Here is a 13,008-nt window from a genome sequence, read left to right on the forward strand (position 1 = left end):
TGCACAACATGAATGTACTTAAAGGCACTGAAACGTACACTTAAAATTGTAAATTTTGTTATACATGTTACAATAAAAAGTGAAACTCCAACCGTTCTCTACTACATGCCTTTGGCATTTTACGGTTGTACGGGGGAAGAGATGAAGAAGACAGCAAGGAGGGAACGAAGCAGAGGGCTGAGAATCACAAAAAGGAGACAGAAGAAGGAGCAGCAAGCGCCTCCCCCTCCCAGTCCACCCAGGCCCCCCAGCTTCGGCCGCAAGTCCAGGTCCTTGCTCCAGGGCCCCGGCCCAGGAGGGGAGCTCTCTCTGCCATCCTGCGTCCCAGCCCCTGGGTGCCACTTCTCACTCACTGGGCTGGGGGTCTGACAGATCCGAGTTGGAGTGCAGCCTCTGTGGCAGTCTTGCTGTGTGTCTGGGAACAAAGCCCTTTCCCCTTCTGGGCCTGGGTTTCCTGGCCATATACTAGAAGGGTCAGGGGCCTCCAGATCTCTTCCTGCCTAAACACTGCATGATTCTCAGTGTAGACGTATCTCCTGTTCACCGGCCCGGACGCAGCAGGAGTCGTGCTGCCCCGAAGGTCGCCCCGTGGCCTCCTCCGCCGACGCCCAGCCCCGGCCGGCCCGCGCACACTCCCCTTTTATGCTCGGCGAGGGCGACTCGAAGACTGAGCCCAAGGCCCCGGGGGGCCGCAGGGCCGGAGGGCGAGGCCCGGAGCGCCCGGGACGAGGGCGGGGCCGCGCCGGCGAGGCGAGCACGACGCGGCTCCCCGCGCCGACTTCCGGGGCCGCCGCGTCCCGAGCGCGCGCCAGGCGGGGCGGGGCCTGGGCGGAGCGCGCGCTTCTCCGCGCCATGGCGGCCGACCGGCGCGGAAAGGCCGCGACGCTGGCCCTGCGGCGGCGGCTGCTCAGGTACCGAGACGGCGGCGCGGGCGGGGCGGCGCGCTCGGGGCACGCACGGCGCACGCACGTCCGGCCCGGAGCCCGCCGAGCCCGCCCCGCCACCCGCGGGTCCCGCCTCCCCGGCCCCGCCGCCCGCCGCCCCCGGCTGTCGCCTCCCGGCTCCCGGCTCCCCGCCCCGCTCCCCCCCCACCCCCGCTGCGGGCTGCCTCTGCCCCGGCCCCGGGGAGGAGCTCCCGGCGGCGGCCCGCCAGCAGGACCTGGCCCTGGCCTGAGAGCGGCGCGCCCAGGGGCCGAAAGCGCAGACGGGGTTGGAGGGGGTCGTCTCACAGGCAACATGGAGAAAGGCCGCCGGGACCCGCGAGGGGCTCTCAGGGGGACACGGTGGCCTCTGACTAGAGGTTGGAGGTGGTCCCCAGCGGGGCGCCCTCCATCAGCCGCCCCGGGAAGGAAACTGCCTTCGGGAGCCCCCGGGGGCCTGGGGCGGCCACCTGTCCTGGGCCCCGACGACTGGGGCGGCCACGTAGCCTTCAAGTGACTTAAGCACCTTAAGTTTTAGCAACTTCTTAGCCCATCCTTTTCCTCCTTTCCAGCCACCTACGGAGGCGGGGACTGGAGGCAAGGAAGCAACATCTTGCCCTTGGAGCTTTTGTCCTTTCCAGAAACTGGAAGGGGTGGGGGAGGCTGGTGATGGGGAGACTCCTCCCTTCAAATCTTCAGACATGGCTGTCCGCTCTTTGCCTGTCCCCGCAGCTCTTCCTGCAGACTCTTTTTCCCCGAGGATCCTATTAAGATTGTGCGGGGCCAAGGGCAGTACATGTACGATGAACAGGGGGCAGAATACATCGACTGCATCAACAACGTGGCGCACGGTCAGTATCACACCTCAGGCTGGCGTCAGGAGAGCAGGCGGAGGCTGTGGACCCGGCCAAGGGTGACCGAGCCTCAGGTCGCAGAGAGTGCAGAGGACTTGGGGTCAGCTTAGCCAGCATCCATGTTCGAGGAGGCCCGGTCTTTCTGGTGTGGCTCTAGAAGTTTCTGAGCAGCAGCTGTGCTGAACTGGGCAGGAGCCAGAGACTAGGTCTGGGGGTCCAGTTCCACTTGGGACTGACGGTGAGCTCAGAGAGCAGCAGTCGGCCCAGCCATGAGCAGCCATGCAGCAGGGCCCGGCCAAGTGCTGGGCCTCGTGGCGGGGCTTCAGCCCCAGTGACCATCTCAGAACTCAGTTACCCAGATGGGGTGGCCAGAGCTGATGGAAGGAAAGGCAGTCCGAGACTCGGCAGGCAGATTGGAGGTTAATGAAGAAGTTAAAAGCAGGGGCTCTAGTCCCAGACTGCCAGGGTTCACGCCCCTGTCCTCCACTTACTAACTTTGTAATCTTGGGCAAGTTACTTAATTCTCTGTGCCTCGGTTTGCTCATCTGCAAAATAGACATGGTAATACTAGGTACACACCTCCAGGTGTTTTGGAGGATTAGTGAGTTAATGCATGGAACTTGCATTGAGTGTGCCTGGCACACGGTGAGCTCTCAGTGTTTGCTGTTATAATCCTTGGCCATTGGCAATCAGCATTACCTCCAGTCCCCACTGACTGGTGAAGTCAAGCCCACTGACAGACACCCACACCCTGCTCCAAACCCCCAACCCCACACCCCTCCTCTTTGTCAAGTGGAAGGCCTCAGGAAGCTCCCTTTAAGACATGGGTTTTCTAGACAAGTTTTCTGCCAGAGAACTTTTCCTTCTGCCAGAATCTGAGGGACTCTTCCAGGTCTCCCTTTCCAGAACCAACATCTCTGTCTGCCCTTCTGTCTTCAGACTGCCCTCTTTCCCCTCCAGCTCTCCCTCCATAACTGCATCTCCTCTGGCCAGGTTTGCAGGCTGGGGCTGGGGGAGTCCCCTGGGGTTGACTGAGCAGAGCTGGCTGTGTGATGGAGATGGCTCTCTTCCAGTTGGGCACTGCCACCCTCTCGTGGTCCAAGCAGCACACGAACAGAACCAGGTGCTCAACACCAACAGCCGATACCTGCACGACAACATTGTGGATTACGCACAGAGGCTTTCGGAGACCCTGCCGGAGAAGCTCTGCGTGTTTTATTTCCTGAATTCTGGGTAAGTGGACTGCAGCCAGCCCCCAGCAAGTGGATGAGACGACAAGGAAGAGAGTTCCTCACGTGGACACAGCATAGTGTAGCTGACCGAGTACGGACTCAGGGAGAGGCAGCCTCACTGTGCCAGGCGCCTGTGCTTCCCGGCTGTGCACCCTGGCTTACTCCGTCAGATCCAGCTTTGTGGTCTCGTAGTAAGGGATGCCATTACCTCGCTTTCAGGATCGTTGTTGGGGCTGACAGAGGTAATCTGCTCCTTTATTTCTGCCTTATGAATCAACAGGCACAGTGCTGGGGGCTACAGCCAAAATGCCCACCCTTGGCCTGTTCAGTAAGGAACAGAAACATTAAGAAATACAAAATTACAAAGAGGGATCATTGTCTGGAGGAAAAGTACAGGGTATAATGAGGCATAGAAGCTGAGGGGGGCAGGGCCTGCTCCGAGAGGATCAGAGGAGACTCCCTTGCAGAAGTGATGTTAGGCTAAGAGCTGACTGGGAAATAACTAGATGAGGAGGAAGGAAGGGTGCTGCCCACTCCCTCGGAAGTATTCTTGTCAAGGTTGATTACAACGCAGCACAGCATGTGCAAAGGCCCTGCGGCAGGAAGGGTCATGGCACCCCAGCACACTTGAGGAACCAAAAGGCAGCCAGTGAGGGAGGGTGGGAGCTGACACTGAGGAGGGAGGCAGGGCCCATCACCCAGGACTGTAATGGCCAAGTAAGGAGTCCGTTTTTATCCTAAGAGCATTGGGAAGCCATCAGAGGGTTTTAATCAGGCAAGTGATGTCGTCAGGGCTGGGGGAGAGCAAGAATGGACACTCTTAGGCACTACACTAAGAGTGGCAGTGGAGACAGAAGCAGCAGATGATGCGTCTACAAAGAGCCAGCCCAGCATGCCTGGGAAAGAACATTCCAACAAATTGTAGGTTGTGGCATTTAGATTATAGTAATGCTTATTACCATTTTCATTTTTTTTTTAATTTATCTTTTGTTTTTAAGAAGAAGAAGATTAGCCCTGAGCTAACACCACCACCAATCCTCCTCTTTTTGTTGAGGAAGACTGGCCCTGAGCTAACATCTGTGCCCATCTTCCTCTGCTTTATATGTGGTGAACCCTGGGCAGCCAAAGCCGAGTGTGCGAGCTTAACCACTGCACCACTGGGCCGCCCCGACCGTTATCGTCGCCTTTCATGAAGTACATTCGTCTGTTCCCTCAGTAATTTCTAGGACATGGAATTTCCCATCCTCATTTTACAGATAAGGAAACAGCAGTTCAAAGAACGGAGCTAGCTTGCCCAGGGTCATCCGCATAGGAGACGGCGAAGCCAGGACTGGGGCCTCTCTGGGAAGAGCAGGGAGCTGGTCCGGCACTCAGTGCTTCCTTGGCAGTGGAGGAAGGGACTGGCTGGCTCACTGCACCAGATTTATTCTATGCATTCCGCTGACTTCCTTGTCGCTAAATCCAGTGGGCTCCTTGCTGCCCTCGTGTTACTCTCAGCGGTGTTGACAGTTCCCACTCTCTGGAAATGCTTTCTGGTCTTGCTTCCAGGACATGGCACGCTCCTGGTTTTCTACCAGCTTCTGGCCACTCCTCCTCTGTCTCCTTTCCCGATTTTTCCTTCTATGTTCCTCAGAGCTGGTCCTGGGCCATCGTCCTCTCTGAGCCCTCTCCCTACGCGATCTCATCCATTCCCATGGTCTTCAATATCATCGATGTGCTGTGACTCCCGAGTTTGTGTCCCAAGCCCAGATGCTTCCCACGTGTTCCAGCCTCAAGGTTCTAACCACCCACGTGACTTCTGGAGCATCTCCAACTTCATGTGTCCAAAAGACAGTCAAGAGTTGGTTGTCTTCTGCCAACGCCTGGTGTGGGACCATGGCCCTGGCTCTCCCTGACATTCCCAGGCACCTACCCCAGACCATCCCAAGAGACCATCCCCCCTACTGCCACCCACACCCTGTCTCTCATAAATGGCAGTGCCCTCTGCATCTCTGCTTGAGGCAGAAACCGCACAGCCGCCTGCCGGTCCTGCATCGAACCTGCCTCGCTGGTTTCCAGGTGGTCTCCTGCCTCCATCCACTCGCTCCATCTCCACGGCCCCCACCTGCTCTCACCTGCATGTCCTCCTTGGTCTCCTCACTTCCACTTTAATTCCCTTCTCCTCCATTAGCCCCACACAGCCAGAGTCCTCCTCAGATGGGAACTGAACCATGTCCCTTCTCTGATTAAAACTTTTCAGTGGCTTTGCATGGCAGTGAGAAGAAAACCCAGGTTCCTCCTAAGGCCCTGTGAACGTGGCCCGCGAGTGTCTCTGACTTCCTCTCTTGCGCTGCCCCTGGGCTCACTTGTCCTCTCTCTGTTCCCTAAGCGCACCGAGCTCTCTTCCCTCACAGGGCCTTTGCGCGAGCTGCTCGCTCTGCCTGGAAACTTCCCCCTGAGGACTCGGCAGGCAGCGCCTCCTCATGGAGTCCTTCTCTGAGGCCCTGTGTTAGTCAGCTTGGGCTGTGATAAGATGCCACAGGCTGGCAGGCTTCAACTACAAGTTTATTTTCTCAGAGTCCTGGGAGCCAGAATCCCAGATCGAGGTGTCGGCAGGTCTGGCTTCTTTGAGGCTCTCTCCTTGGTTTGCAGGTGGCCACCTTCTTGCTGCATCCTCACGTGGTCTGTCTTCTGTGCATGCACACCCCTTGAGTCTGTGTGTCCCAGTCTCCTTCTAAGGACACAGTCGGATTGGATCAGGGTCATCCTGGTGGGCTCATTTAATCTCTTTAAAGGCCCTCTCTCCAAATAGAGTCACATTCTGAGCCACTGGGGAGGGGAGGGCTTCACTATGCAAATTTCGGGGGACACAGTTCAGCCCATAACACCCCCTTATCTAAAGTAGGACCCCGTCTGGTTCTCCTGGGGCACTTATCAAAGTGAGCATTCTTTCTGCTTTTTGGGTTTCATGACATATACTAGGATATAAGCTCAGGAGGCTCAGGGCCTGTCTGTTTTACTGTTTCCCCCCAGCTCCTAGCACTAGAAGACGTTTGATACATTTTTACCAGACGAATAAGTGAATGACTAACCAAGGGTGTCCTGAGGGTCTTCGTTCGTGCTGCTGGAGGGCTCTGCCTTCCCTCTGCGTTTCTCCATAGGAAGCAGCTGTCCAGGAGGGAAGGCCCTCGGAAAGCTGTCTGAGCAGTGCCCACCGTGTCTCTCGCAGGTCGGAAGCCAATGACCTGGCTCTGAGGCTGGCCCGCCAGTACACGGGACACTGGGACGTGGTAGTGCTGGATCAGTAAGTGCTGTCGCCAGAAGGCTAGGCTGCTGCTTGTGGGGGATCAGTGAGGCCCTGGCTTTAGGTGCCTTGGGCAGGAAGGATGAAGACCTGGCCACAGAGACACCCCCTACACCCCGGGGGGCTCTTTTCCCCAGACTGCTCTGGGAGGGCAGCTTCTGGGGAGCAGAGAGTGCTTTGTAAGGTGGTAAGAACTGGTCCCACATTTTAGGTGCTAAGCTGTCCGAACAGTAGCTCCCATTGTGTTGAGGATCTGCCATGCACGAGACCCAGGCCCAGGGTTAGAGCATCCTCACGCTTAGGATTCATTACTACCCTGAAGCAGAGACCCCCCACTTTACAGGGGAGAGATCTGAACCCGGAGAGCTTGAGTGACCAGCCGCCGGGACGGAGCTAGTCAGCAGCCTTGCAGGAAGTCTTGCTGACAGCAAGGCCTGCGCTCGTGCCCAGCCCTGGGCTCGGGGGCTGTGGCAGAAGGGTTGTCTTCCCTGTGTGTCTCCTGAGGTGGGGAGACCGTGGTCAGGGCTGGGCTGGGGAGTCTGCGCCCCTGAGCCTGAGCCCCACTGCTTTCTCCTCCCCAGTGCTTATCATGGTCACCTGAGCTCCCTGATCGACATCAGTCCCTACAAGTTCCGGGGCCTGGATGGCCAGAAGGAGTGGGTCCATGTGGTATGCACTGCCCAAGTGGACAACAGGTCGGTGCTCGCCCCTCAGCCCAGGTGACACATCACTGTCACTCCCCACAGGCACCTCTCCCAGACACCTACCGGGGCCCCTACCGGGAGGACCACCCCAATCCAGCTGTGGCCTATGCCAGTGAGGTGAAACGTGTGGTCAGCAGCGTCCAGGAAAAGGGCAGGAAGGTAACTGCGTCTGCATGGGTCCAGTGAATGGAACACTGAACGTCACTGACTCTGTTGCCAGCCGAGTGCTAGATACTGGGAACCTTGAGAGAAATGGGAACCAGGCCCGCCCTGTGGGAATCTAATGGGGGTTACGTGCTCAGCGGAGAGTTTAGACAGAGACGTATCCTGGGCGTTACAGGAGTCCAGGGACCCAGGCTGGACTGGTGTGGATGTGGGTGTGAAGGAGGGTCCTGGGAGGAGGTGTTACCTGATCTCAGTAATATAAGCTGAGCAGGAGTTAGCCACTCAGGGTGGGGTGGGGAGTAGAAGAGGAAAGCCATCCTAAACAGAGGGGCAGCCTGCACAGAGGTGAGGACCCATGTCGGTGTGCAGCCAGGCAGGGCAGGCAGGAAATGAGCCTAGAGAGGCAGGGGTCCCGTGTGCCGGAGGATCAGAAGTGCTGTGCCAAGGGGGCTAGAGGCCATGGGGAACCTTTGAAGGGCTTTAAGAGGGAGTGTAGTAAGACCAGGGCATGCATTTGATTGGGGCCAGCCTGAGGGCAGGTGACCTGAGGAGACCCAGGGTGAGGCCGACCCAGGGTGGTGGAGTGCAGGTGCTGAGCGGGAGAGAGGTGTCATACCCAGAAGAGCAGTGGCCAAAGTGACAGTAGAGGGGACGTGGTTAGCAATTGTGTGAGGGCTCCTGAAGGCTCCCCTGAAGGAGTGACAGCCAAATGAAGCATACACAGCAGAGTTAGGCAGGCTGCAAGGCCAGGAAGGTTGGCAGGGCCAGATCAGGGGAGCCTGGCCTGTGCACTTCAGATGCTCTGCGCCCCCTTACATGAAACCAGAAAAGAGGTTGCTCTGGTGGCAGCAGGCCTGAGAGACCAGTTTCCCACCCCATCAGCCTTTCCCTCATCCCAGCAGAGCCCCTGAAGCAGCTCCAAGGCAGGACACAGTTTGGAAGTCACTGCTGTGAGTAAAAGGGGCCATTGGGCTTTAAACAGGACAGCGATGAGCTCAGTGTCTGCGTTGAGGCATCACCCTGGTGGCCAGTGGAGGATGGACTGGAAGAGGCATCCAGTTAGAAGGCATCTGCAGAAGGCCCAGGCAGAAACTGGCAGAGCTGCCAGGAGGCAGGAGTTTCCAAGAGGAGGGAAGGAGTGGGTGTGGAGATGTACAGAGGCAGAGTCAGAGGCTGTGCTGACTGATAGAAAAAGGAGGGGGCTGGTCCAAAGATGGAGGCCAGGTTTCTGTCCTAGGTGGGAGGGAGGAGAGTCACCAGATGGAGGCAGAGAAAGAACAGGATTATGGGGGAGAAAGCAGTGGATTTCATCTAGGGCATGCTAAGTACAAGGGGTCTGGAGGCATCCTGGTGGTGAGAGTTGGTTTGGGGCCTGAAAGAAAACTGAGTCACAGACCTCAGATGCGATTTGGAGCCTGAAGGCGGGGCATAGCGAAGCCAGTAACTCGTCCTGCTTAGAACGTTAGCAGGACACACTTAGTTTGTCACTCAGCACCTCCACAATAGTGTTCCCAACATCCCGCCTCATCCACAGATTGCAGCGTTCTTCGCGGAGTCTCTGCCCAGTGTAGGAGGGCAGATCATTCCCCCTGCTGGCTACTTCCCGGAAGTGGCAGAGTAAGTAGGTGGGAGGGGGTGCCCATGGAGGGCAGGGCTGTAATGCGGTCTCCCAGCCATTGTCCCAAATTCCAACCTCGGCCTGGCCAGTTTGCCAGGATTTTCAGTCAAGGCCCCTGAAGAAATAGTGGCCTGGAGAAGGCCAGCTGTCTGCCTGAGGCCCCCACCTTATGCTGGCAGAGCTGGTATTCAGAGTCCCAAGACCTCCCACTCCTGGTCTGACCCCCCTACCACAGTCCCCATCAGCGATCTGTCCTCTGCCACAGGCACGTCCGCAGGGCCGGAGGGGTCTTTGTCGCAGATGAGATTCAAGTGGGCTTTGGCCGAGTAGGCAAGCACTTCTGGGCCTTCCAGCTGCAGGGGGAAGACTTTGTCCCCGACATTGTCACCATGGGCAAATCCATTGGCAATGGCCACCCTGTAGCCTGCGTGGCCACAACCCAAGCTGTGGCGAGGGCCTTTGAAGCCACCGGCGTCGAGTACTTCAACACGGTGAGTGAAGGCTCCAGGGCAAGGGAGCGCCATGGCTTCTGCTGGGCCCCAGTCTGCTTATCCTTAATCAGCGAGGGCCACAGGCCTAGCACTCTGCCCAGCACAGAGACTTCTAAGATGCCGTCCTTGGAGAGTTACCACAGGTCAAAGGAAAAAATACACAAAACCTCTTTAAGATTAGCATCAATCCAAAAGCTGTCACAAGAGATTGTACCTTATAAAATATATAGAAAGAATACAAGAGGCCCTCTCTCCCTCCCAGCAGCAGCTGCCTACTGTATGCCAGGCCCTGCGCCAGGTACTGGAGCCAAAGAGTTGACTAAGATGCATGAGGAGCTGGGTCTGTTGGGGTGATGAGTGGCCTAGGAGCAGAGTTCGCATTGCAGTAGGAGCTTAGAGGAGGGCGCAGCCCTCTGTCTTGGGGGTAAGGGTGGAGAGCTTGCCCTAAGTGAAGTGGATCCTTATGTTGCCGGAGAAGCCACAGCATGTTTGGTGGCACCAGGAAAGCAGTCACATGTTGCATGAGGGGAGCATGGGGGTCACCAGGGCCTTCATCATAAAGAGTCAGGGAGTCTGGACTGATCCTGAGGGCGGTGAGGGACCATGGAAGGGTTATAATCGGGGAGAGATGAGATCTGAAATATGCTCTAGAAGGATCTCTGGCAATCAGTATGGAGAAAGAACTGGAGGTAGGGAGACCGGTCCAGGAAAGAGAGAAGATCCGAATCTGGGCATGGGCACAGGGAAGAATAGGAAGGGACAGAGAACTGAGGGGAAGAGAACTCACTGTGACTTCCCAAAAAGGCAGTTTGTACTGGGGACTGAAATGTGTCAGGATTTGGCAACACGGCTGAGATGTGGCAGAGAAGGTCGTTAAGGGTGAGGGCTGATGCTTTCAGCAAGCCGTCACTCTGTGCCCAGGTAACACGTCGACAGAGCCTCTGCCCTGGACAGGTGCTCCGCAGGGGGAGACAGCCCCATGGACACCTGGTGGCAGTGGCTTGGAGGAGGCTTAATGGAAGCAGTGCGTTCACGGCGCTGTGACCGCACAAGGGACGCCAGGCGGGAGGGCAGAGGGGGCCTCGTGTGCATGGTGAGTCTGAGGAGAGCTGAGTCTGGGAGGCTGAGGAGGAGCTAGCCCTGTGAGGGGGAAGGAGTGTGTTGTGTTAAGTGAAAGACGAACAAGCCAGTGGAGCACGGTCCTGATTTTTGTGTCGTTGTCTTATTTGAAGTGCACATGGTTAGACTGTATAATCCTTGGTTCATGAAGGACTCATCCTCTGTTCCTGCGCAGCCCTCTTTCAGTGGATCAGTCAGTGACTTTCACTAATGTTCTAAGCATCCAAGAGGCCATCATCCCAAGTAAAAGTTAGGGCCTTGACAGTAACCTGCCTCTATCCATATGGTTTGCCCCCAGTGCCATCTGACTGCCTCCCCCACCTCAGGTGACCATCACTCTGAAACCCATGTTCATTATTTATTCTAGTTGTTTTTTAACTTTATAAAAAGTGTATCATGCTGTATATACTCTTTGGGGATTTGTTTTTTTCATCTAATACTATATTGCTTGTCACTGAAGTTCATTTGTTTTGAACGCTGTATAATATTCCATTGTATAACTGTGCCACGGTTTATTTCTCCATTCTTGTTGATGTGCTTTGGGGTTGTTCCATGTCTTTTGCTATTGCGAACAGGGCTTCTGTGAACAATTTTTATAAGTCTCTCTTGTACACGTGCAAGAGTTTTTCTTAGGAATATTCCTAAGAGCGGAATTGCTGGCCACAGGGTCCGCGTTCACCCTCCATTTTAAGAGATAATGACTTCAGTTTCCAAAGTGGTTCACAAGCTAGCACCCACCCGCAGTGTATAAGAGGTTCTCTAAGTCTGCATCCTCGTCAACAGCTGTTAATTTTTGCCAGGCAGGTAGGGTGTAAAATGGTGTCCCCTCAAATCAGCAAATGATACTGCTGTGCCATTCCTTGATTTCACATTATGTGAAATGTCTCTTCATGTTTATTGGCCATGTGTTTCCTCTTCTGGGAAATGCCTGTTTTTTCTTTTGCTCATTTTTTGATTGAGTGCTTTTCTTATTTATTTGTGGGAGTTTTGTGTGTCTATATATGTGTGTGTGTATGTAGATATGAGCATTTGTGTGTGTGTATACACAGACACACACGCATACATATATTCTTGATACTAATCCTTTGTCAAGTGTGTATGTTGTGAATATGTTCATCTAGTTTATAACTTGTCCTTTCACTTCCTTTACATATTTTCTGATGAATCAAAGTTTTTAATTTTAGCATGGTCAACTACATCAATCTTTTCTTTTACAGACAGTTCTTTTTATGTCTTGTTTAAGAAATCTCCCCCTACCCCCAAGGTCTGCAAGATATTCATCTACATTTTCTATTAAGTATTTTAACATTTCGTTTTGATATATAAATCCTTAATCCATCTGGAGTTGATTTTTGTAAATGGTGCGAAACAGGAATCACATTTCCTCCTTTCTGCATGTGAATAACATTTTCTTAGCTCCCTTATTCTCCACTGATCTGAAATGCTACCTCTGCTATATACCCCAAGTTCAAAGTGAACAGGGCTGTTTCTGGGCCCTTATTTCTACTCTTCTGGTCAAGTTGTCTGTCTGTTCCTATACTACATTGCTGTATTACTAGAGCTTCATAATAGGTTCTGATATCTGGTAGAAAAGGTCTCCTTTGACCTGTTTTTTCTTGTTTAGAAGAGCTCTGGCTATTCCTGGACCTTTACTCTTTTGTTAAAATTTTAAAGTTATCTTTAAACATTTTATGAACTTTGTTCGGATTTTGATAGGGGAATTACTTGAATCTATAGATGAATTTGAAGAAAATGTACATTATTGAATCTTCCTATCCATGAACATGGTATACCCCTCCATGTTTTATAGTTTCCCCTGCAGAGATCTTGCACATCATTAGATTTATTCCTAGATATTTGAAACTTTCTATCATAAATAGTGACCTCTCTTTATCTGCCTACTCATTGCTGCTGGTGTATAAAATATGGACTTTTGTATATTAATCTTTTATCAGCTCCCTTGCTAAACTCTTCTTTTTTTGTTTTTTTAAGATTGGCACCTGTGCTAACAACTGTTGCCAATCTTTTTTTTTTTTGATTGCTTTTTTCTCCCCAAATCCTCCCAGTACATGGTTGTATATTTTAGTATTGGGTCCTTCTAGTTGTGGCATGTGGGACGCTGCCTCAACATAGCCTGGCAAGTGGTGCCATGTCTGCACCCAGGATCCGAACCAGTGAAACCCTGGGCCACCAAAGTGGAACACATGAATTTAACCACTCGGCCACGGGGCCGGCCCCCTATTTTTTCTAATAATTTGTAGGCAGACCTTGTTCTTGTTTTGTTTTTTTTTCCTATCTAAAAACTCATATCATCTCCAAATAATAGCAGTTGTTTTATTGCACTGGGCAAGACTTCCAGTACATAGTTGAAAATAAATGGTGACAGTAGGCACACTTGTCCAGTTGATAGGAATGTTTAATACTTGTCCATCTAGGATAATGTTTGGTCTAGGTTTTTATTTTATCTTTTATTCTTTTTTTAATCTTTAAATTTTTAAAATTCTTTTTATATTCTTTTTTATTTTATTTCTCTATCAGGTTAAGAAAATTTCCTTGTATTCCTAACTTACTAAAAGATGGTTTTGTTTCGTTTTGTTTGGTTTTTTGTAAGGAAGATTGGCC

At 53.4% G+C, this 13,008-nt stretch overlaps 1 protein-coding gene across 4 annotated transcripts in view; it reads left to right on the forward strand.

Moving 5' to 3' along the window:
- Positions 1–13,008, forward strand: part of PHYKPL (5-phosphohydroxy-L-lysine phospho-lyase) — a 26,196-nt gene continuing 13,188 nt past the window's right edge. For 2 of the 4 annotated variants that reach the window (XM_044777580.2, XM_044777579.2), the window contains exons 1-8: positions 1–911; positions 1,653–1,771; positions 2,848–3,007; positions 6,215–6,289; positions 6,871–6,958; positions 7,036–7,152; positions 8,693–8,775; positions 9,042–9,267. In XM_044777580.2, the coding sequence (XP_044633515.2) occupies positions 643–911; positions 1,653–1,771; positions 2,848–3,007; positions 6,215–6,289; positions 6,871–6,958; positions 7,036–7,152; positions 8,693–8,775; positions 9,042–9,267 (1,137 nt within the window). In that variant the 5' untranslated portion in view covers positions 1–642. The remainder of the gene's footprint in view (positions 912–1,652; positions 1,772–2,847; positions 3,008–6,214; positions 6,290–6,870; positions 6,959–7,035; positions 7,153–8,692; positions 8,776–9,041; positions 9,268–13,008) is intronic. The other 2 variants (XM_070516963.1, XM_044777581.2) reach the window with 1 other exon arrangement.

The sequence above is a fragment of the Equus asinus genome, chromosome 9 (genome assembly GCF_041296235.1).
Source record: "Equus asinus isolate D_3611 breed Donkey chromosome 9, EquAss-T2T_v2, whole genome shotgun sequence".
In the NCBI taxonomy this organism is placed as follows: Eukaryota; Metazoa; Chordata; class Mammalia; order Perissodactyla; family Equidae; genus Equus; species Equus asinus.